General features: G+C 36.7%; 2 protein-coding genes and 2 long non-coding RNA genes across 4 annotated transcripts in view; 1 reads left to right on the forward strand and 3 right to left on the reverse strand.

Moving 5' to 3' along the window:
- Positions 1–15,236, reverse strand: part of LOC134657986 (uncharacterized) — a 40,521-nt gene extending 25,285 nt beyond the window's left edge. Inside the window, exon 1 of the long non-coding RNA XR_010097666.1 lies at positions 15,149–15,236. This is a non-coding gene — a long non-coding RNA (uncharacterized LOC134657986). The remainder of the gene's footprint in view (positions 1–15,148) is intronic.
- The window catches only part of LOC134657987 (uncharacterized), a 220,218-nt gene that overhangs the window by 52,221 nt on the left and 142,289 nt on the right, over positions 1–25,708 (reverse strand). The window lies entirely within an intron of this gene.
- LOC134657967 (uncharacterized) overlaps positions 1–25,708 on the forward strand; it is a 228,990-nt gene that overhangs the window by 21,169 nt on the left and 182,113 nt on the right. The gene's annotated exons all lie outside the window — the stretch shown is intronic.
- On the reverse strand, positions 22,171–23,429 carry LOC134657912 (probable cyclin-dependent serine/threonine-protein kinase DDB_G0292550). Its single transcript, XM_063513492.1, has one exon. The coding sequence runs from the start codon at positions 23,377–23,379 to the stop codon at positions 22,219–22,221; it is 1,161 nt and encodes a 386-aa protein (XP_063369562.1). The 5' UTR covers positions 23,380–23,429; the 3' UTR covers positions 22,171–22,218.

The following is a 25,708-nucleotide window of genomic DNA, read 5'->3' on the forward strand; positions in this document are numbered from 1 at the left end:
CTACACGCTGAGGGTGCACCAGCTACAGTCGCGTCACTATGTGCACTTCAGTTCATTTGTGGTGCGCGTGCCGCGGCCGCTGCAGGACACCATCGCAAGCGCGGACTTCTGGCCGAATAAGGGGGTGGAGTTTCGACGGTTCCGGGGCAACCTGCCGAACCCTACGCCAAGTCAGACCACGCAACGGAGCCAGGCTGTTATGTCGTCGCCCAAATCTAACATTTAATTTGTTTTTTGTTTTCTTGTTTTGTAGTTTCACAGTGCATTGGCCTTACTGTAATGCTGTGTCACTTATTTGAGTAATAAATAAATAAATAAAATAAACTAATATCTGGGAGAAAACATTAAAATATCAAAAATCCGCGTTTTCCCGGAGATAAGACCTCGCTAGATCGACTTTTCGCCCCTGAAGCCCATATAGCCAATTTCATCAAAATCGTCGTTTCCGAGATCCTCAAAATATATATAGGTACATATAAATAAATAAATAAATATGCAAGAATTGCTCGTTTAAAGGTATAAGATAAGATAAAATTAGTCTACTGGAATTTATCCTTCACGTAGGTATCCAGGGAGCCGATTTTTGAATTTCGATCGTTCGATTTCGCCACTCGAAAATCGGTGGAAAACGGCGAAATGCTAATTTTTGAAATACGAACCATATGAATTGGGAACCTAGTGGTATTGTCCACTCGTTTTCAATTCTATTAGTAGAATTTAGATGCCTAGCAGTGGAGATATTATTGAACGAAATACAATGAAATCGAGCGGTCGAAATTCAAAAATCGGCCCCCTGATCTGAATTTTCTTGCATGCATATGGCGTGTATGCATAAGGGAAGGAATGGAAAGATTTGCGAGGTCCTGGTAGGCTTCCGTAGCTTAATTGGTTAAGAGCAACACGGATTGTGGAGGATGCGGGTTCAAGTACTGCCGGAAGCGTAACTTTTTCCATTTTTTCCTTTAATATAAAATTTTTAATTTTCTTGGTTATCTTTCTTACATGTATCTTGTGCAAAACTTACGTAATTGTCAGTACACAGCGCTTGGCAAGCCTCCAGGACCGAACTACGCTAAAAATGCAGCGTTTAGCCGGCTAGATAAAACCGGAGGTATGCAATGAAATACAGTATTCTTTATTATTCACTAATACTACATCTTATAAAACAGAGTCCCCCCCACCGCGTCTGTCTGTCTACAGGGTATGTTCGCGATAAACTTAAAAACTGACTGAACAGATTTTCATGCGGTTTTCACTTAGCAATAGAGCTAAGCGAAGCCGGGGCGGGTCGTTAGTAATTAATTATTAACTATTGTTAATCAGTATGTTTTTATCGCTAATATTTAAATAATCTTTTAACCCACGTCAACAGCCTCTCTCCCGATAGAAATAGCATTATAAGGGCCACTTGCACCATTAACTAACCCGGGGTTAACCGGTTAAACCATGGAGTTACCATGGGTACTAGTACAATTTGACACTGAGTTATCGGTTTAACCGCTTAACTCCGGGTTAGTGGGTTGGTGCAAGTAGCGCTAAGGGTACCTACTAATCCTCAAAATTTTGTCAAATGAAAGTCACCATATTTGTAGCAGTTATCTTATACCATACGGTGTTGTGCAAACTTACGTAATGTTGACACGCTTGCAGCTGGCTGGTTGCCAAACTGGGACTGCGCTAAAACTGACTAAACTCTGTCGTTATCCAGCTTTTTTTGGAAACGGTAGGTACTATATTTTTTTATTGTCAAAATGTTATGGCTCCTCTACACGATGGGCCAACGCCGGCCACTTCAAGGGACGCAGCCATGCGGTAGAATGAGATAGCAATATTATTTGCTCCCTCTAACGCATAAATGCGTCCCTTGGAGTGGCCGGCGTTGGCCCATCGTGTAGAGGAGCCATTATACCTGCCGGGTAAGGCCGGCCCGTGTTCTACGCTGACAATTGTCACCTGACATCACAGACAATCCAATCTCTAGACATAGCATAGTCGCGCTACCCCCTCTGCCACACATACGGTAGCGTTACTCCATCTTCGAGTCAATCCCGTGCCGTGATTGGTCCGTGTCTTTGAACGGATCAATCACGGCACGGGATTCGCTCACCTCGTCCCCCCGCACCCCCGTATTTTTGGCAGCATCGGTTTCATGAAAGAATTGGCCTAAGCTCAGTCTACAGGTTGGATTGTCAGTGCCTGACATTGACAATTCACCGTACATTTCCAACAAGTCCAAAACAAGTAAAAATCGACGCTATGTACCGACTTTATTTCTACTTCTTTAAAAAAAAGTACTTACCAATATCTGGGAGAAGACTAGCTAGATAGATTTTCCGCCCCCGAAAATCCCCATACTCGTATAGCAAATTTCATCGAAATCGTTAGAGCCGTTTTCGAGATCACCGAAATATATAAATCAACAAGAATTGCTCGTTCAAAGGTATACAAGAATTGCTCGTTTAAAGGTAACTTCTACTTGTTTTTAAAAATAATTTCAAGGGAATTAGGATACTATGAGGTAAAAAACAAATTGTTAGTAGGTATCTCATATCGCAATATTTTATTACAAGTACAATGGTAAATTAAAAAAATTATGCCACTTTTACACATACGCCGCCTACCAGAGCCTCTCCCTTCTGACACCTTCTCTGGGCACATTTCCCGTTCATCTTCTTAAATCCATCAGGGCATTCCGGTACCTCTGGCTTATCCTTCAGATTAACATAGTCCAGATACCAATAATCGTAGTCCTCTGTAGTGGTAGTCGTTGGTTTAGGCCTCGGTTTCTTCTTCCTCTGATCCGCTTTACCCTCCTCTTGATAAACCAGTCCATCTTCATTGAAATTAATGTATATGTTTACTGTGTACACGTTTTCGGGATCGCTACTTCTTGAGGCTGATTTTACTTCTTCTTTAAGCTTTAGATTTGGGGCGACAGTGCTTGTGGTTACAGGCCACCCTATGTTAACTGGAGGCAAGCTTATAGCATAAGGAGTAAACTCTTGAGTTCCGTCTTGTGAAGATATTGTGCTACTTACAACATTGACTTGCTCAAATATCGCTCTAGGTTCATTTTCCGTTTTCTCCCCAGCTATTGCGATTTCTTCAGTTTTTTCTTCTTTGACAGTTTCAATTTTTTCTTCGATTTTCCTAGGATGGTTTCTTCTAAATGTCCGCACTGGAGACGCGGTTACTGCCACAAGGCATAGTGACAAGTATAGAAGGCGCATTGTGTTGTCCCTGTTCGAATATAATGTGTGGATGGTCGAGGGGAGTCTATATATACTGGGAACGGGTAGAATGACCTTAAGATCCAGTTGGTAGCAAAAAATAACTGGACAAGTTTGAATTATGCATGTATGTTTAACATGGCCATTATTCTTTATAGGCTTATTATGAGAAATAAATGAAGATGGGTACTTATTGAAGTATAAACAACTTGGTGAACTAGGCCGCAAAAACGCAATTCTTAGTGCGATAGACTGGGTTATTTTTAGTTTCTTGTTTACTAGTTTATTTTAACTACTTTATAAATGTCATGCTTTATATTACGCGTTGTAATAAAATCATACTCGTAATCGATGATAAAAGTTTAATTCTATCAAAATGAACTTTTTTTCAAAAATCTTGTACTGTCATCTGGAATGCATCTGGAAAAGTTTCATATTGATATGACTCGTAGAAGTACTATGTACATTGTACAGTCAACATCCGATATATCGGAGCGGCCAAGGTGTCCAAAAATATCTGAAAATGCACTTTGACGCCTTATAGAGGTTTTGTTTAGATATTTATGAATACCTTCACAGTCCGATATTTCTAAATGGTGATTGTATCATGGGGCCAGAAAATATACCTTTTCGAGCAAAAAAAAATGTTGTTGTCGGTTTCCGTCGGTAAGATTGCAACGAATTGAGAACCTCACGGCGCGATTCGGAAAATGAATACTTAAGAGATTAACTAGATATGAATAGCAAAGATATGTGACGTTCCACGGCAAAAGGCACCATTGCCTCGGCTGAATATTGGAGCGGCGTTAATAATAGCGTAAGCCCCAGCCGCCATAAGGTACCTTTTTCCGTGGAACGTCACATATCTTTACTATTTCATATCTAGTGAATCACTAATTCATTTCTTGAATCGCGCCGTCATTTTATGAAGTCGGTTAAATCACCGTAGTTAAGTTTCCATACTATTTAATCGTTCTACCAAACCTTGACACAGTTCTACATAACAGTAAACTGAAACAGTGAGGAACCCTTTCACGCGAAATAGGTTCTTTCAGCCCAAAGAAAAGTTTGATGAAAAAACTTTTAAAAGTTTGGCAATGACGGACCGCGGACGTGACGGGTTTAGTCACGTCCGAAACTAGTTTAAACGTGTTACGTTTATTTAATGGCTTTATTTTATATAAAGACAGGCGTACCAATCTATCAATACGCTTCTGGCACAGTATAAGAAGTCTTTTTGGATCATTAATCTTCGAATATTTTATAAATTTTATAATTCTAAATTTTTAGAAATAAAGGAATTGTGGAAAAATGTACTGTCTCGGGCGAGTCTTTTGTGACTCCGAGATACCAGCCCGCGCCTATACCAACTGAGTAACCAAGACTTGCCCGTTGACAGCGAATTTATCCACCTTATCCTTCATACGCCCTTAAACCGTTAAGGTCGCCTAGCGACATCTAGGCGCCCTTCTGCCCAGTAATGTGACCTAATAGTAGTTTATTTACAGTCTGATAAAATTGCTGACTATTTTCTTAGAAATTCGCATTTTTTAGCCCTTTCTCTTCGTAATAGGTACTTATCTCTTTTCTGTTAGTTTTTTTATATATTAAATATTTGCTATGAAAACAGATAAAATGATAACTATCAAGGTAGCCAAGTATAATCGTCTACAAAATAAAATCCAATACAATGTCGAATAAAAACAAACCATACTCGTAATACTTATAAATTAAACCCATCTAAGAAATAAAATTGCTCTGTGTTCATCCTCTGTTTAATTTACTCTTATACTACTTAAAATTACAGTAGGTAACTCATTGAATTGATTATTTTAGTTCTTATGTCGTTGCATTTAGGTAGGTATATAAATTAGCAGTTTTTAGGGTTCCGTCCGTACCAAAAGGTACAAAATGAACCCTTATGGTACGATTCTGTCCGTCCGTACGTCCGTCTGTCTATCACATTGCTAAATATCTTGAGAACTACTTTTTAATAATAAAAAAACATTTACTAATTTAACTTGCAATTTCAGCCCCTTTGCGGGTGTTTATTATTATTGAAATTTCTATGATATTACACTGTAAATACCTGCTTTCAAATAAATAAATACCTAAAAATTGAAATAGCTTCACATGATAAAGAATTATCCCTGTAAAACCAACATACAGTAGGTATACAGGTCGTGCAAATTAGTTACCCAATTCGTCGCTGTACAAAATTATACTTAGCAATTGTGCTTCTGGTCACAATTCAAGTCTTTTGTGATTATAAGTTACATGAGAAAATTTAAAGTTTGTACGGAACAGGTGCGCGAGTTAAACGAACTCGCACGTCCGTTTTTTATAGTTGGTCCAACTATACACAAAAGGAGATCATTTTGATACTGGTTGATGTAATAATAACCCTCTATATCATTTGTGCAAGTCTTACTGCTAACAAATTAAGGGCTACAACGACGTGCATGCGATCAGACAAAGTTAATGTATGGCAGTAGGGCCAGTAGGCTTCGTTTTGTCTCATCGTTTAATTGCCTACATTTATTTATAACCGCGGTCATTGACTGACCACTCAATATAATAAGCACAGTATAAGTTATACGCAGTAATTTGCCTTCTATTAATATTATGTTGGCGGTAAACGAGCACACGTACAAACAGCACTCTTAACTTAATAGTGTGGGCGATGGGACCTAGCCGTTGAGGGGCCCACTGATTATCGGTCGGATGATATCGGAATGTCAGTTGTTCAAATTTTTCAAACTAACAGGCCGATTACGTTCGACGGACTGTTAATCAGTGGGCCCCTTTAGATTGACGATTCAGTAGTGTCACTTTGCGCTTTGATTTTTAAAGGAATATGAGTATACACGAGGTTTAAGAGTCAAAATGCATGTTTTTAGCCGCAACGCAGCACATAATTACAATATGTACCTTCACCAACCTACAGTAATATCTCTTAACTGAAGTAGGTACCTACTTAAAGGAAACGTGTTTGGTGCCTAATATAATATGTTGAAACTACATATGTTAATTTATAATTAAGCCAGAGTATCGTTTAATGCAGAAATTTCAATAATAATAAAACACACAACACAACGTTCCGTACAAACTTTAAATTTTCTCATGTAACTTATAATCACAAAAGACTTGAATTGTGACCAGAAGCACAATTGCTAAGTATAATTTTGTACAGCGACGAATTGGGTAACTAATTTGCACGACCTGTATACCTACTGTATGTTGGTTTTACAGGGATAATTCTTTATCATGTGAAGCTATTTCAATTTTTATTTCAATTTTTATTTATTTGAAAGCAGGTATTTATAGTGTAATATCATAGAAATTTCAATAATAATAAACACCCGCAAAGGGGCTGAAATTGCAAGTTAAATTAGTAAATGTTTTTTTATTATTAAAAAGTAGTTCTCAAGATATTTAGCAATGTGATAGACAGACGGACGTACGGACGGACAGAATCGTACCATAAGGGTTCATTTTGTACCTTTTGGTACGGACGGAACCCTAAAAATTGCTAATTTATATACCTACCTAAATGCAACGACATAAGAACTAAAATAATCAATTCAATGAGTTACCTACTGTAAAAAAAAAAAAAAATAATAAAAAAAAAACAAGCTTAGGTATTGGTGACCTTTTCGAGTAATCTCTTCCATTTGTTAGGGCCCATTAATGCTAAATAGCTATCTCCAATTAATCAAACTTCGAGTTGCAGATTATTAAGTCTCACTTCGTTGCACTAGTAATATTTTTTCCAATTGAATAGATGTTGTAAAAATGCAGTCTTAAAGATAATATACATATGCAAACAAAACATTCTAGAATAAAATATTATTATACATACAATACGACATTGACCAGTTCTATTTTCATCTTAACAAGGTAAGATACTCATTTTTACCTGTGCTGTGTAAAAGTCAATATAAAAGGCTTACTAGGCAGATGTCTCACATATCGCTACCAAGACCCTTGGTACAGCACAATGCGTCGTCTAGTCACACTCACTTGCCTTTTTATATACGCTGTAGCGTCGCCTACACAGAAAATTGAAGAAAAAAAAGAAATTGAAAATCTAAAACCTGGAGAAAAATCTACTGATACTATAGTTCTCGATATAATTGAAGATAATAAAGAAAATGCAGAAGGAAGAGACATGCTCCAAGCTGTCAAAAAGGATGGACGTAAAACAATATATATACATTCACCAAATACTCCGAATATCAATGTAATGCCAACTAAATATCATATTACTGCCAACATGCCTACATCTCCACCATACGCACAAGGTTTCTACGGACAAGGAATTCGAGGTGACGGATTAAAAAGCGCAAAATCAGACAGAAGCAAACCGAAGAATCAGGTGAACATCTACGTGTATTTCCCAAATAATACAGAATCAATGGAGATGGGTGAGAAGGCTGGCAAAAATGTCTCGAAAGATACATTTGATAAAACGAAGGAAGCGGGGAAAGAAACTGTGATGGAAGCGGGAAAAGAGCCTGCCAAACAGGTGATAAGAGAAGATAAGAAACCTAATACATCTAGTGATAAACCTAATACGTCAGCGGAGAAGCCGGGCAAGAAACCGTCGTATGTGATAGCGTGTCCACCAGGGCATGTGAAGATATTAGGAGCTTGCGTTGAATATGATCAAGACTGAAAATACGCAAAAGGAAAGATAGAAAACGAATGTAAGATATAGCAAAGTAATTGGTCAATAGAAAATGGCAGAAAAATCACGTCACCATTCTAACTGTATAGAAAAGTGGATAAGTACATATGTTAGGGCACCGACTATACTTGCGAAGTAATCATAGAAATTTTGATTTAATTCCTACTGAAAAATTGGGTTATTAGACTGTATTTCATGCAGTTTTGTTTTGCTATGAAGACGTCACTTCGTTTACTTGTTCTAGTTATGTAAATTTGAAATAAAATGATCTAAAACAATATGTATTATTTTATTACAAAACAAACCAGTACCTAATTATTTTGTATTTTTTTACAATGATAGGTTTTATACTAAATAGTGTTGTGATATTGTACACTATAGTTTGTAGGCTTGTTGTGAGAATTTTTTTTTTTATAATTTTAGGGTAGATAATTTTGAACTTACCTATATAATAAGTAAGGTATAAGAAAACATGCGAAGATTGAAAATTTCCCCATAAATAAATATGATTGGACATGGACATTAATACACAAATTGACTTAGTCCCACAGCAAGCTCAGTCAGGCTTATGATGAGGTTACTAGTCAACGATATTTAAGATATATAAATACTTTAAAACATAGAATACACCCATGACTACTGGATTACTAGATTACAGGAAAACCTATTTTAAGAAAGGTCCATCGTGAGTCGAACTTAAGGAAAAAAATCTTGTAAAAAATAAGTGTCGTGCTTATTTTGATACCCGAGCAAGCGAAAGATCCCAAAATTTAACCATGTGTAACAAGTGGTTCGAAAAGTATAATATTGAGCGTTGAGAAGGCCAAAGGAAAGAAATTTATCATTACCACAGCGCGGTGAAAATATTAATTGTAAAGTCTGTAAAACATTACAAATCAAATCTAATTCAAAGCTATTAAATTATATACATTTTTTGATATTTTTATACATTTTAATTTTTAGTTTGAATCGTGTGTCAGTAAGATGGCAGTAAATTTACTGTGACTACAAAATTTACTATGACAATAACCCTCTATAACCGGTTAACCCCGAGTTAGTAGCTAACCCTGGATGGCGCAAGTGGCCCTAACAGTAGCGGAGCGTAAAAATTATACATAGGCAAGCCGAAATACAGAACATTGGCTTATCTTTTGGTGATTTTCGTAGGATTATCCTATAAAAATAAAAAGTGAACAGTTACCTATATATCGAATTTTATTTACCTACGCCTCGACATGTTTATTCATATTTCATACTATGTATTTAGGTACTTTTTTCTAAATCAATTATTTGTGGAGGATGCGGGTTCAAGTCCTGCTGGAGGCGTAACTTTATCCATTTTTTCCTTTAATATAAAATTTGGAATACTTTTTTCTACTCCCGTACTTTTATTTGTCATTTAAAGGGTCGTGCACACACCTTTAAAACCCTACTTTATAGAATTGTCAAGATAAGTCTTTAGTCTATTCCCCAAAAAAGCATTTGTGCATACACACAGTATCTTTTTGGCACTTTTTCGATACTTCGTGTAATGACCACTTAAATACATTGTTGCCAACCTAACGTTAATTAAATGATTTTACATTATTGAGCACAGGTTGACTAAAAAAAAACCCTTAATACTAAGGGTAAGGGGGCATACGCCTTGGAACAAGATTGGCTTTAATGGTAGGATAGAGAATGCTGACGATTCTGATTATAATAACCGAAGAAAGTCCAGATATGTACGAGGGGCGTTCAATATATAATGAGAATGAGATGCAAACTCTTTAAATATTAGGAAAGTAAATACTGGCCGGTAAAGCTAATCTACCTAGCTGATTGCCATGAAAAAAAAAACTAACTGTTTTTTGTTTTAAAAAAAAATACGGCGATTTCTTTGCGATGCTGTTGGTACGTTAGCGAAAATGGAGAAAATTGAACTGCGCGCCGTTATTAAATACTTGTGTTTGAAAAATTTTTCTACGGACCAAGTCAATTTAGATTTACGGGACACTTTAAGGTCTAATGCTGCTCCGTATTCGACAGTTACACGTTGGTGCGCCGAATTTAGACGTGGAAGAACATCGACCATGGATGACCCCCGCTCCGGACGCCCTACTACAGCAGTAACTGAAGAAATTGTGAAAAAAGTCGAAAACTTAGTTTTGGCGGATCGTCGTGTCACGGTTCGTTTTATTGCTGAAAATGTAAAGATTTCAACGGGGAGCGTGCATAATATTTTACATGAACGCTTGGGTATGAAAAAGGTATCAGCGCGTTGGGTACCCAGAATGCTTACTGACACGCAAAAACAAACTAGAGTCGAGATTTGTCAAGAAGCTTTGGACCTGATACAGCAAGACCGGGAACTTTTATTGGCGCGATTTATAACAATGGACGAAACATGGCTCCATCATTACGACCCTGAAACGAAACTGCAGTCTATGACATGGAAAATGCCATCATCTCCAACTCCGAAGAAATTCAAGGTGGGCCCATCTGCCGATAAGGTCATGGGCTCTGTTTTTTGGGATGGTAAAGGGGTCGTAGTGATTGAGTATCTCGAGCATGGAGCCACTATTACGGGCTCTTTGTATGCCAAACAAATAGCAACATTGCGCAATGAGATCCGTGAAAACGGCGAGGTAAACTCTCGAAAATTGTGTTGTTCCATCAGGACAATGCACCGGCACACAAGTCCGCCGTTGCAATGGCTGCAATACGTGATGCTGGGTTCGATATCCTTAAGCATCCTCCGTATTCACCAGACCTCGCCCCTAGTGATTTCTACCTATTTCCGAGATTGAAGAAATACCTAAGAGGCAAGAAATTTGAAGACGACGACGCGGTAGTCGCTGCAGTACAAGATTTTTTAAGTACTCAAGATAAAACCTTTTTTAGAAATGGAATATTAAGTTTAGAAAAAAGATATACTAAGTGTATTATGCTAAAAGGTGACTATGTCGAAAAATAAAATAACATTTAATAAAAGTTGTATATAACATACTCATTCTCACTTTTTATTGAACGCCCCTCGTAAGAATCAGGTTTTCAGAATTTATTTTGGAAAATGCCTACGAGTAAGTTTTAACTCAATCGGACACTACGAAGCGCCACTTGCACCATCCCGGGGTTAACCGGTTAAACCTGGAGTTACCATGGTTGCCAGTACAATTTGACACTGGGTTAACGGTTTAGCCGCTTAACCCCGGGTTAATAGGATGGTACAAGTGGCGCTAAGTGGTGTAAAAATTATCAACCAATTATTAGAAAATTTTGGATAGAACTAACCTTGAAAGATCACTTATACAGAGTGAATGGCTCCACAGGCAGTTTTCCTCTATCTTCAATCGTTCCGGATTTCCCCTTACTATCCTACTTAAAAAAACACTATAAGGTTACTTACATACATGGTTACATACATACGAGCGATGGTAGTCTAGCGGTAAAGGCGTGTGACTTTCAATCCGGAGGTCGCGGGATCAAACTCCGGCTCGTACCAATCAATTTTTAGGAACCTAAATGTACGAAGTGTCATTTGATATTTGTCAACCGGGCTAATTCCAAAAGGCTTAGTTTCCAGCATGCAACATTCGTAAAAACTTGTGCCTACGCCAATTCTTGGGATTAGTTATCAAAGCGAACCCCAGGCTCTTATAAGCCGTGTCAAAACACAATGAAAACGCCTCGATGATAATGGTCACATACAAAAATGGCAAAATAAATAAGAGCTTGTAAAAAAGTCCATAGTTCTTCACATGTGCGTTGCCTTATATAAAAGCTGTACAAGTTTCTTTTTAATTAAATAACAATAAAATGCCATTTCATTAATTCCAGTAGGCAAGAGGACCAGTTTTATTTGCATTAATGTTTACTCATCGTAATTATGTGAACGCTCCGGCAAAAAACAGGTTTTAAATTGAAACTATGGTCTGTGCATCGCCTATTAAGATTCAAGCTCCTGCAGTTTTATTTTTAACCGCTCTTAAATAGGTAGGCTGCGAGGTTTATAAAGGACATACTGGACACGCCTTCCACACTTTAACAGCCTAGCCTGGGCTAGCCAAGCTAAAAATGAAGCTAATAATACTAACTTGTCTCTTTATTTGCGTAGTTGCAACGCCAGTACGAAATGGAAGAGATGCCGATAAAACTAAAGAAGATAATGCAGCCCATGATGCTAAAGAAATATCGACAGCTAAACAAGAATTAAAACTCGCCAAGGATTATAATGAAGACAAGATAGATAAATCGATTGAAGCAACGAAGGGAATTGACACAAAAAAGACAAATCAACAAGCTAAAAGTGAGGGAGAAACACCAATTAAAGTTGCTGTGACAGAGGATAAAGAAGCTGAACAACGAAGCACTATTCATCTTTATCCACCTAAACCTAATATTAATTATAAGCCAACTAAGTATCAATTCACAAATGATGGCCGGCCTGTTGAGGCTCTCTTAAAACCGAATGATGGCCGGCCTGATGAGCCTCTTTTAAAACCGAATCCAATTTATCCTCCAATGCCATACGGCATATGGCCTTTTATACCCCAACAAGACCAAGCCGAAAAAATATTCTATGAATATGATGATGATGAGGACCCAATGAATGAAGTAGTCGTGCATATATACATACCTAGCCAAGATGGCACAAACGAGATGATGGTGAATACATACACTAACTCTTAAACTAGTTAGTTTATTTATAAATCGGCCTTGGTCGTTGTACTGAACAGGCTTTATAATAAAAGGCATACAGGACGATTCCCGCACTATATTTAGTACCATCGCTTTGGCAGCTGGCTCGAAAATGGAGCGTCTTCTACTGACTTGTTTTTTAATATGTGTGGTCACGTCATCACCTAAAGGAATAAATTTAAATGTACGCATCGGAGACATGAAAACTTCTAATATAGACGCAAAAGTCGATTCAAGAATTAAAAATCTCAGTAGTCAAGAGAAAACAACGCAGTATAACGAAACTTTACAAGTGAGTAAAGAGAGTTTGGAAGAGTCACTAAATACTACAAAGGATGCTATAGAAGAGACAATTACAGCTACAAAAGAAGCCATTAAGACATCAAAAGAAATTACAGATGAAATAGCCAAAATAAGAGAAGAATTACAGATTGATAGCAAAAAACATGTGAAAACTACTGATGTAAAAGAAGAACGGAAAAGCAATATTTATGATCCAACTCATGTTAAAAATCATAAGATGAAGCCAGTTTTGGATGACACATCCAACCTGGAGCAAGAGAATAAATTAAAAGATGGTAAACACAGAGATGATGATCGTACTACTGTTGTCGATGTCTACGTGCGTTTCCCTGCCTCGAAACAGGATAATTTGACAGTAGACATGTCAACAAACCAATCTTATGACTAATTTCAGACTTGTATTATTAATATCAATAGTTTCCTATACCAGTGTTAGAGTTACATACATAATTATATGAGTTTTTGAATATGCCTTCTGACAAATTACTTAGTATACAAATGTATATTTTGTCTTTATCTCTTTGTTACTTTATGTGTGTATTTAAGGAAAGTAAACACGTATATGAAAAGTGTCAGTTTATTTGATGTATCACCTGTAAAAAAGGGAAGATTAAAATAAGATTTCAGTTAAGGCCTACATGTTTATTTCTGTTCTGTTCCCTATGACTTTTGCCAAGATATTTGTAATGTTTTAGTTTTAATTGTACTATTTTACCTTTAACTAGATAAATAATAAAAACGTGAAAAGATCCTATAATCAGCATTTTCACTATAATATACCTATACTTAGGTAGCTACGTTATTACATATTACTTACAATATCTGGGAGACCGAGCTTTGCTCAAAAACATATAAAATTCACAACTTCCAGGGCGCTTAAAAAAATAAAACATACTGGGTAATTTTATCTTTCTTGGCATTAATTTTTTTTTAATTCCATTCAAAGATCTAACGATAGTAAATGTTACCATACTGAATTGGCCTATCTATCAGCTTAGCACACAAAAAAAATCAAGCATCTACCGCAATAATTCACGTCACAAAAATCTCATAGCACTCGGCGATAGGTGAACAATTAAAAAAAATCATAACTCCGAAAATACGAAAAATCGCGGAACATACATGGGGGTGATTCAGATAGCCCTCTAGGTCCTCTACCTCCCAGCTTTAGTATATCACTACTTCTTGGGACACCTTGTATATATATATATTTCGGGGATCTCGGAAACGGCTCTAACGATTTCGATGAAATTTGGTATATAGGGGTTTACGGGGGCGAAAAATCGATCTAGCTAGGTCTTACCTCTGGGAAAACGCGCATTTCCGAGTTATTATATGTTTTCCGAGCGAAGCTCGGTCACCCAGATATTGTATTTAAATTTGCGCCTTCTAAAAAAAAATCTATACTACATTTTCCTAATCAGAACACGATACCGAATGTGCCCTTAACCGGATACCCATTTTTAGGGTTCCGTAGCCAAATGGCAAAAAACGGAACCCTTATAGATTCGTCATGTCTGTCTGTCTGTCTGTCCGTCTGTCCGTCTGTCTGTCCGTCCGTATGTCACAGCCACTTTTTTCCGAAACTATAAGAACTATACTGTTAAAACTTGGTAAGTAGATGTATTCTGTGAACCGCATTAAGATTTTCACACAAAAATAGAAAAAAAAACAATAAATTTTGGGGGTTCCCCATACTGTGAACTGAAATTCAAAAATTTTTTTTTCATCAAACCCATAAGTGTGGGGTATCTATGGATAGGTCTTCAAAAATGATATTGAGGTTTCTAATATCATTTTTTTCTAAACTGAATTGTTTGCGCGAGAGACACTTCTAAAGTGGTAAAATGCGTGTCCCCCCCCCCCTGTAACTTCTAAAATAAGAGAATGATAAAACTAAAAAAATATGCAAACTTCCACCGAAAATTGGTTTGAACGAGATCTAGTAAGTAGTTTTTTTTTAATACGTCATAAATCCCCTGAATACGGAACCCTTCATGGGCGAGTCCGACTCGCACTTGGCCGCTTTTTTTACAGGCTTTTATTTAACTTGCAATGTTGTATGTAGTTTTGTTTGTACGGGTCAAATGTTGCATGTTAAATTTGACCCACTTCCCGACTTCCAATGAAGCTGAAAATTTGCATAAATATGTAAGTCGGGTGACAATGCAATATTATGGTACTATCGAGCTGAGCGATGGAGACAGGAGGTGGCCATAGGAACTTGGTGATAAAACAATGCAACCTAATTGTATGTTGGGGTTTTAAGAATTGTCTCGATGAGTATTAGTTGCCTGTGGAAAGAAAAGTACAGTCAGCGATAAAAGCTTGTACCAAAAACTTATTGTTATATACACTATAGTTTTGCTAGGGGAGTCAAGTCCTTGTATGCTACGAGGTCTCCGTTGGAGAACTACTACTCTATTCTGTAAAGAAAATTATCTATTCTCTGTCTCCGAAACTCGCAAAGTTAGTTTCCCCAATTAGTCTAAGTGACAACTTAACTAAAGGGATTTCGTCACTGACTGTTCTTAATGGGGTGTCAGGAAGTCCTGTTTCGTAACTCGGAACTAAACTACACATAAGTATTAAAATATCTTCTTCGTGGAAGGATGCTATGTCTTTCCTTGAGCCTTAAACTATCTCTATACCAAATTTCATCTGAATCGGTTCAGCAGTTTAAGCGTGAAGAGGTGACTGACGGCCAGACAGAGTTACGATTGCATTTATAATATTACCTCAGTAGAATATAGTCATGTAACTGACTAACATAGTTTTAATAGTTTAAGTGCATGTTAGGTAGTAATAAACACATAGGCCTAGACATAAAATAAATACCTATATTCCATTTCATCACTACACCTTATAAAACAAAGTATTTGTGTGTTTGTATGTTCGCGATAAACTCAAAAAGTACACAACGGATTTTCATGCGGTTTTCATCTATCAATAGTGATTCGTGAGGAAGGTTTAGGTGTATAATTTGCTAACCCGTGCGAAGCCGGGGCGGGTCGCTAGTATCATATAAAGTTAACCACAATAGGTAGGTGTATGCATAGTCTTCATCACATAACATTTCTCTATGATGTAAGTATTCAAAGACCACAAATTACGCCCATCCATGTGTTTACCTACTTAATGATACAGGATCCCAATTTGACATGTGTCAAGTTGTCAACTGTCAAGTTACAAATGTGATTGGTAACAGCCAGACGAGTGTCATGCAAGTGTCGCGTATAGCCAATAGAATATAAAATTTATTTTAATTATGCATAAAGAAAAAAATTCCAGTTAGTAATATTTAGAGGCAAATTTGCTAATACAAATATTTAGGCACCGTATAATTTTGTAAAAAAGAGAGTTGTTTTTATAGGCTTTTCTTTGACTTACCCGAGGATTACATTGTTTATTTGTTTGGGTCAAATCTTGCAAGCTATATAAGACCCTCTTCTCATTTTCATTCAGAGTTTGATTGAGATGAAACTTCAAGTAAGTTGTGTGACAATGCAATAACTATTATGGTACCGTCGAGGTGATGATGACACAGGAGGTGGCCATAGGAATTTTGTGAGAAAACAACGCAACGCAATCTAATCCTGTTTTGGTCAGAAACTTAATTGAACTGTACCAATTTTAGGTATTCCAATTGATAAACTAAGCCCACAAAATCGTTATTCCCCATGGACTTAGCTAGGCCGATGAAACCTTTGTGTCGAACATTGTTCAAATAGAATCTAAAATCCCTAGTGCGTTTCGTGAATCAAAGATTCAACGCCCTGGTAGGTAAACTTTGAGGATTTATCTCGCTAACTTGACGTATGAATAGAAATCTGTTTTTGTTGCTAAAACCGGCCAAGAGCATGTCGGGCCATGAAACAATACGTACAGATGTTTAGTTTATCCATAAGCTTAAAATATATAGTCTTTGTTTAACTGGCTTTCACTGTGGCGATATGGTAAACTTGTTTTGACACTTTTAAGTGCGGAAAACGAGTTTTCGCTAAAAAGTAATATATTTGTACACCATAATATCATTAAGTTTTTATCTAAAAGCAACAAAACACAAACCGTCCAACTTTGTAAAACAAAACAGTCATGCTTCTGTTGACGTTCTTCCAGCAGCGGTTTTTTGTCAAGACTACACCGTAAACCTAAATTACTCGTAATTGACCATCGATGGACCCTATACGTTGGCAATAAGGCTCATGTATTGTGAGTTAAATGTTGGTATATTTCCATTAGTCTGTGTAAAAACGTGACGCGACGCTCTAAGCTTGTTGTCATGGTTGAATTGTACCGAATGACCTCTGGGAGATGACCATTGTACCATCTCTTCCGTATTAATAAGAATAAGAAACCATTTATTGCCACAAAAATGTCTGATAGGTTTTAAAATATATTAAAAGTAACATTAAAAATTTGGCATGCGCGGTAAAAGGAACGGGCTCATTTTCATTACCAATAGGGAATATTACTGCAACGTTTTGCCGCCAGTGAGCAGCACTAGTGACTTTAGTATACCATAGAGTAACTTATACATACTGTAAGTAAGTACCTTAAACTGTTTTTTGACAAGTTTTCACAGCCAATCAAATATGACATTTAAACATCAAGGCGGTTTATTTACAAAGGGCCTACCGGGAAATGCGAAATCGGCTAAAAACTCAGCTATCTGCCTCTTTATCGCTCGAATATGCAAGAGTGATAGAGAGGTTAGATAACCAAAATTTCGACTCTCTTCGTTTGCGGTAGACCCTTCGATTGTGACTCGCCCTAAGCAGAATTTCGCTTAAAATTCATGGCGCTTACGCGTTTAGGTCGCGAGACTCACGCTCAGATTCTATGGTTTGTTGTCAAAACAACATCAAATAGATAGATAGATAGATAGAATACTCTTTATGGGCACACCTCAGTAAAAAGATACAAAAGAAAAGAACAATTGAGTAAATGTAGAGGCAGACAACAGGCGGTCTTATCGCTAAAGAGCAATCTCTTCCAGACAACCTTTGTCAAATAATAGTTCTACTACTATAAAATTATCCTCATATTAATATGACTCGCGATGGTTTAAATTCTATTATTTTCCAAACTATTTTCTAAACGCTTCTCTAACAAAGTTACTGAACAAAGTTTTGTGTAATAATAAAACGTCGGGTCTTCTCAAACTGTATTATTTTCCAGAGAATGCTCGTAAATGGAATCCGACAACGTTCTCGGAACTTTGGTTTATTACTACTGGCAACTATGTTATAATTCCAGACAGATACGGGACCGGCCACAGTGCAAGCAGACGCGGAAGAATATGGCGGCCTAGTCAAGGTGACAATCGCTATCGCTTCGCCATCGAATCGCTTTGTGTCTCTCTATCACTCTTCCATATTAGTGTCACAGTTGCGTTTCGTTCGCCACGGAGCGTTAGCGATTGGCATGTTGTCTACGGGGCCAGGCCGCGTAGCCAACGTACCAGTTCCTAACGTTCCGTAGCGATCGAAACGCAACTGTCACTGTCGCACCAATATGGAAGAGTGATAGAGAGACACAAAGCGTTTCGTTGTCGAAGCGATAGCGATTGTCAGCTTGGCTAGACGGGCAGAACCCCTAGTGTAAATTTCATTCGATAACGTGACGAGCGTTCGCGTTTGCGTTAAGTCTATTTTTTTTATAGGATTTTGAACAGCGTGCCAAGCGGGACGTTTTGGAAGCTCAAAATCCCATACAAAATGTAATTTCACGCAAACGCATACGTGACGTAAGTAAATCACATTTAAAGTTTTTTTCCTATTCATCCCAGCCATCCCTATTCATCCCGTTTGACGTTATATCTTGAATAAATTCAATATAATTATAATTTGATCGGATAGTGCCTTTTTCTCTTGTATATTGTACCTTGTAGATACCTGACACAATAAAACATGGCGCGTTTGAACGCACGTAAAGCTCCGCTTGTCGCTCCGCTTATACTCTCAAACCGTAGCCTTCACAACTATGTTTTAAAATCAGACAGAGACTGAAACTTAGTTACGTTTTAAGTTGCAGTATAAGCTTAAGAACGCTGTATACTGCAGATTTTGTTACATGTATTTTTTAAATTTATTTATTTATTTAAATTTTATTTCACAAATACAAAAAAAAAATAGGTACAAATAGCGGACAAAATGCCTAAAGGCATTCTATTATACTTATTTATTGTTTTATGATATAAGAGGCCAACGAGAAGATGAAGCGCTTGATGGTAAGCGATTATCGTAGCCCATGGACACCCGCAACAGAGGGAATGTAAGTACGTTGCCAGCCTTTAAGAATTTGGATCTCTAGGAACCTTATTCACCATCAGGAACACTACACTATTACACTATATACTAGGTTCTGCCCGCAACTTCGTCTCCTTAGCATTAATGATGATGATTACGATTATTCAATCATCTATCATCGACCATCAACTTTTTTATTCAGCAAATGGGCCACAAGAGCACTTTTACGCGTCAACATGGAATTTACTTAAGTACAAGCAAAAAAAAACCGGCCAAGTGCGAGTCGGACTCGCGCACGGAGGGTTCCGCACCATCAACAAAAAATAGAGCAAAACAAGCAAAAAAAAAAACAAGCAAAAAACGGTCACCCATCCAAGTACTGACCCCGCCCGATGTTGCTTAACTTCGGTCAAAAATCACGTTTGTTGTATGGGAGCCCCACTTAAATCTTTATTTTATTCTGTTTTTAGTATTTGTTGTTATAGCGGCAACAGAAATACATCATCTGTGAAAATTTCAACTGTCTAGCTATCACGGTTCGTGAGATACAGCGTGGTGACAGACGGACGGACAGCGGAGTCTTAGTAATAGGGCCCCGTTTTTACCCTTACAATTTTATTATGAAATACATGTAACCTCAAATATCAATTCTAACTAAAGTATTATTATATAAAATATATTGGTATACTTACCCATTTTTTGTTCGTTCATAGTCTACGGACGTCATTGGGGCATATTTAGGTACCTAACACATTCAATGCCGAAAATTCGATTTCTTACATTTTATCAAAAAAAAAATTGTATAGCAACTATACCTAGACATTTATAAACGCAATATTTCACCGACAAAAACGCAATTTTCTTGTTTTGTCCATGCTACAAGATGGGCTCTCAGAGACCTTTACGTCACGTTCACTTATCGTTTTGTTTAGGGCGTTTCGTGAGTGAAGTGCGACTCGACGGCCTATGACTACAATTTCTGATTTTTGTGTTACTTTAATGCAATGGGTTCCATATAGACATTTGATCCTAATTTAAAACAAATCCGATCGGTTGATACCATAAATGAAAATTAGTCATGTAGCTATTTGTGCAACGAACTAGTTTTGTTAAGGAAATAATAAGGAAAAATACATATTATTATCGTGTCCCAAATTAGTACCTATGTGCAACAAGAGGCCAAAGTTGTTTTTACAAGCTTTTATTTAGTTTCACCTGTCCCGTTAATCAAATCTTGCAAGTTAAATTTGATCCACTTCCCGGTTTCCGATTGAGCTGAAATTTTGCATGCAATTATAAATCGGATGACAATGCAATATTATTATGACATAGAGCTGATCTGATGATGGAGACAGGAGGTGGCCATAGGAACTCTGTGATGAAACAACGCAACCCAATTGTGTTAGGGGTTTTTAGAATTGTCTCGATGAGTATTAGTTGTCTGTCGTAAGAAAAGTATACAGTCAGCGATAAAAGCTTGTACCAAAAATGAAATTTTTGCCAAAAACTTATTACAAGCTTTTATTTAACTTGCTATGTATCTATCTATCAATTGAATCTGTAGCTACGACGGTTACCACTATAATTTGACACTGGGTTAACGGGTTAACGGGTTAACGGGTTAACCCCGGGTTAGTGGGATGGTGCAAGTGCCGTTAATAGGGATAGGTAAGTACCTAGTACCTATTTGTTTAGTTATCATCATCATCATTTTGCATACTAGATACTATTACAGGTACCGCTGTAATAGTATCGAGTATGCAAAATAAATTATTACAAACTGGATAATGAATAATACCTTGAATATTTATATTTTTAATCGATATCAATTATACTCAATAAGAACAATAGACAATAAACTAATAATGTTAAGTCTATGATTAATATTAAATAACACTTAATTAATTATGTACTTGTTATTTTCATTCTAATGAGTTAATTTGCATTAATAGCACTTGAACAGTGCATATGCAATTTGATAAAAGGTGAAACGGAGACCTTCGCGTTGCTTGGTCAAAAAATACTCACTGTATGTCGAAATACTATTTACTTAACATATTAATTTCGAAAAACAAATTTTTTATTGAAGACTTAGACACCTAATAAAGACCCCTGCGGGACACCCCTAACTTTATTCTCTGACGTCGCGTTACTTGAATTTTAATTTTGTCACGCAAAGTCATTATCGTGATATGTGTGGACTTGGATGAATATTAATACTTGAGAGGAAAGTGGACGACCACTTCTTCATAGAAACGTAGTCTCATTTTCCTCTTTGGATGTTAACATTGTAATGTTTCATTTGACGCCTGAACGGGCCTAATTCTACAGAAAATGTTATAGGAAGGAGCCCGTTTTCATTTATCTTAAGGAAATACAGTCAGCAGCAGAAGTTGCTAAGCGGGCGAGGTGTTCAAAATGATCTTGACGCGACTTTATTGTTAAGAGATTAAGAGCGTGTCAAGGTTATTAAAGACGAGGTACGAGTAAGGAAAAAAAAATGCATAAAACATTAACAATATGTAATTCCAATAAGCATTCGACAAATTAATATACTTACTTATTTAATATTTATAATATTTAATGAGTATATACCGGTTCCCAGTTCCGACGTAGTTTTGGGCTGGACCAATATTTATTTATTTATTTAAACTTTATTGCACTAAGATGTACCTACAGTTATTTTCGAACGGCAGGCTTAATCCCAAAGGGAATTCTCTACCTGTCAACCATAGACCAGACAGAAACACTAAAAGTTGGTGCAAGAAAAAACAAACGAATAATATCGCAGATATTTGTTTTTGTTTAACTAACTAACTATTACGGTTCAGCGACCCAAAGAGGATCTTGGCCTTCTTTTTATTTAACTAATGTTCTTAAATTGGGAACAGAAAAGTTAACATTTGAATCTGGCCCATGTCTCATCTAATGTCCCATATTTACATCACTCAAATGGTCACATTTGTCGTTGTGACAACTTGATAACAACAGTGATAGTTATTTTGTCACGCGGATAACGTCATATATCATAAATCAAGTGACCAAAACAAACATAGTCCTCTATCTAATCTTCAGGTACACACATTCCCTTAAACCTCGCGTACCCAGTCGGACAGTGGTCTCCACTGAATGCTGCCCTGTCGTCCAAAGTCACTGGGGACATCGTAGTAGTTTCCTCTATACCCCACACCCACTCGTCTTTACCCATAGTACTGTTTTCTTTGTCCCCACTACCCAAAGGGTTTTCTGTTACTTCGTTTTCTATCACTGTTTTCGGTCTTTGATCTATTTGTTTTAATCCTGAATTTCTGTGATTATTATTAGGATTCTGATTTCTGTTTTGATTTGTATTGTTGCTTAGATTATTTATAAACGGAACTATACCGTTGTTGCTTCGGTTGTCTGAACTTCTGTGGTTATTCTGTGTTTCTCTGTTATAATCATCCATTGTCATTTCATCTTGTTGCCTACGGGCATTCAAAATGTTTTGATTGTATTTTTCATCTCTATTACTATTCCTACTTCTATTATTAGTGACATCTCTGTTAGAGTATTCATTGTTGATGTTAAAACTTTGACGTGGTATGTTCAAATTGCTTTGTTCACGTCTATTTTGATTACCCCGTCTATCAAAAGCCATGTTTATGTCCACGCTTCCTGTGTTATCACTAAAGCGCCCTTGACTATTGTAATTTACCGTACTATAGCCATTATCACTTAAACCTCTATTATTTTGCGCATTAAATGGTTCACGGTCGTTTAAATTCACATGAGAGTGACCTGGGTTCCTCTCCTGGAAGCCTCTGTCATTTCTATCATTAGAACTAAATTCTCTTCTATTTGGTTCAAATTGCCCATAAGGTATACCTTGATTTGGATTTTCGTTCCTATTTCTCTCATTTATCTCACTAGAAAATCTTTCTCTATTATTTACTTGATGAAATTGCCTTTGGCTATTTAGATTCTCATGAAAACGATCTTCATTTGGATTTGCGTCCCATCTCCTGACATTGCCGTCACTATTAAATTGTTCGTGTTGGTTTAAATTCACGTGTCCATTTTGTCTGTTATAGTTGACACTTTCTTGTCTATTCCTATGATTAGGTGGTGCAGGTGGATTGATAAATGGCCGTTCAAATCTTTCTTGACGTGGCTCATAATTAAACATTTGTGAAAACTCTCTCGCAGAAACGGAAACTAGGACAATTAAAATAACAAAATACATAGTTAATTCTTCAATCACATAGTTCACAACTAGCCATTATAACTTTTCTAAACGTTTTAATCATTTATAGTCACACAGTAACATCAAAAGTCTGTATACAACTTTTAAGTCCACCTGTAAAACTTTTCGTTTGAACTCACTTACATTTTAGTTTCAAAAAGTCATTTAAATTTAATCACTTGACTTAAAAATGTCTTTCCACTGTTTATGAACATCTCTTTATATTACTAAAAGTAGTCTGTACACTTTTTGTTCGTCCACTTTTTTCCACTGCGCGTCTTTAAAACTAGTTGCTATAAAGTATTGCAATAAAACAACTCACGCGCAGGAGCGCAGACCGGTACTGCGCGCGCATACCATGATGGCTAATGATGTGCGGTGATTACTTGACGAAGACATGACACGGCTTTGCAGAACTATACAGTCTAATAGAGTTTCGAAATTTTTTTGTTGTTTCGTTCCTTCAGAAACATAGTGTCACTATACAAAATTAGGACCATTCGAATAGTGACGTTGTTCCATTTTTCAATAGTTGAATTTTGCAGAGGCCGCCCCCCTACGACATGGATGAGCACAGTGTCGAAAGATTTGAGGACGATAGGCGCAAGCCCTGACATGACGCAAAATAGAGAAGAATGGCGCAAAATGATACGGAGAGCCGACCCCAAACCCTAGGATATGGGATAAAGGCTAAGATGATGATGATGATGATGAACCAAAAGGCAAAGCAGATTGATTGTATAGTGAAAATCTATAGATGATGTAAAATAAATTATTTTAAATGCAGTCATATACCCTATTATAAAAGATTTCCTAATTATAAAAGGTTAAAAGGAAAACATACCCTAGATACTGGTTGCGATTGTGATTGCGGTAAAACAATTATTCACTGCCGAAGAAAAACCACATATTGCGGTTATTTGTGACGTGGACGTGCGTCGGACAGACAGATATGTCAATATTTCCAATACATGAGAATTTTAAATAAATTAACGTGCTATTAGTATTTTCATGACAGATCATTTATTCGATAAATCCAATGATACAACGGTATTTGGAAGCTCGGGGCTATTTTAACTCGTATACCTATTTAAAATTAGTAGATACCTACTGCTTGTTGTGGGCAGGTATTTTAGGGGTTTGTGTTGCTATTATAAATAAATGCTTAAGATAGTAAAACCAATTCAAATGACGTTTCGTTTCAAATGTCGTTGAAAATGAAAGAGCCAAATATGTGACGTCACACAAGTGACAAGGGGATGGGGCTTGCCAAATATGGCAAAAAAGTTAGAAAATCTTTAAATTCGTGCTGCGCATTATATGGACGACGCCTTATGAGATTATTTTTTTCTTAATACATAATTGTTTTGCCAACAAAACTTCTATGTCTGCATATTATAGGCTGAATGAGTTCTTTGATTTGCATATAATTGGTAAATAATAATCTCTATGAGTATCATCGCTTATAGGTATAAATAATTAATTTATCTTAGACTACTCATCTTACACAATTATTGAATCTTTGCTCTGAATAAATATTGCTGTTTATAATCTCTATGAGTCTATATGCTTTTAGGCATAAACAATTCATAATAAACCATTATTTTAATGATGTAATCAAATCAATACGGCCTTGATCGGTGACGCATCGCATTTTATTTGTATCGAATTACACTTCCTCGCTACGACAATATAGACTTTATCAACAACGCCATCTAGTATAAATTTGGTGAAACATTTGCTTGTTTACTTCGTTTATTTAATTGGATTGGTGGTAATGATTATGTAAGTTAATTTGAACATTCCTAAAACAAGAAGTCGAGGAGATAAACAGTTTCGTTATTGCCATTCGTTGTCGTTGTCATGGTAACGTCTTCTCGGAAATCGCCTTTTCACACAAACGTAGTCCTCATTTTTCAATAGTAGACTCGATTCTGCTTGGTACAGTCACCTGCAATAATATGTTACACAAAGAAGGCCGCAAAAATATCTGACACTATCTTATTAGTAGAGCCATAGGAGCGTGTCACATATTTTTGCGGCCTTCGAAGAGTAATATATTATTGCAGGTGACTGTACAATCAAAACACGCTCAATTGTTTTCGACATATGTTCCGATATGACTGATGTGCCTAAGGAAACTTTCCAAAATTGCGAAATGTTTCGGAAATTTAACGTAGGAAAAATTCGGAAAATTTCTTGCATTTTTGTATGAGAATTGAAACTTTCCAATTTTAAATTTAAATTTCCCATATTTCCTAGTGAAAGTTTCATGAAATTTCCGAGAACTTATAGAATTTTATGGAAACTTTCCGCAACTTGCACATCT

This window comes from Cydia amplana, chromosome 21 (genome assembly GCF_948474715.1).
Source record: "Cydia amplana chromosome 21, ilCydAmpl1.1, whole genome shotgun sequence".
Taxonomy (NCBI): domain Eukaryota; kingdom Metazoa; phylum Arthropoda; class Insecta; order Lepidoptera; family Tortricidae; genus Cydia; species Cydia amplana.

What these genes read in the sequence shown, in the direction of transcription:
- LOC134657912 (XM_063513492.1), bottom strand. Translation starts at nt 23,379, where the DNA reads ATGTATTTTGTTATTTTAATTGTCCTAGTTTCCGTTTCTGCGAGAGAG.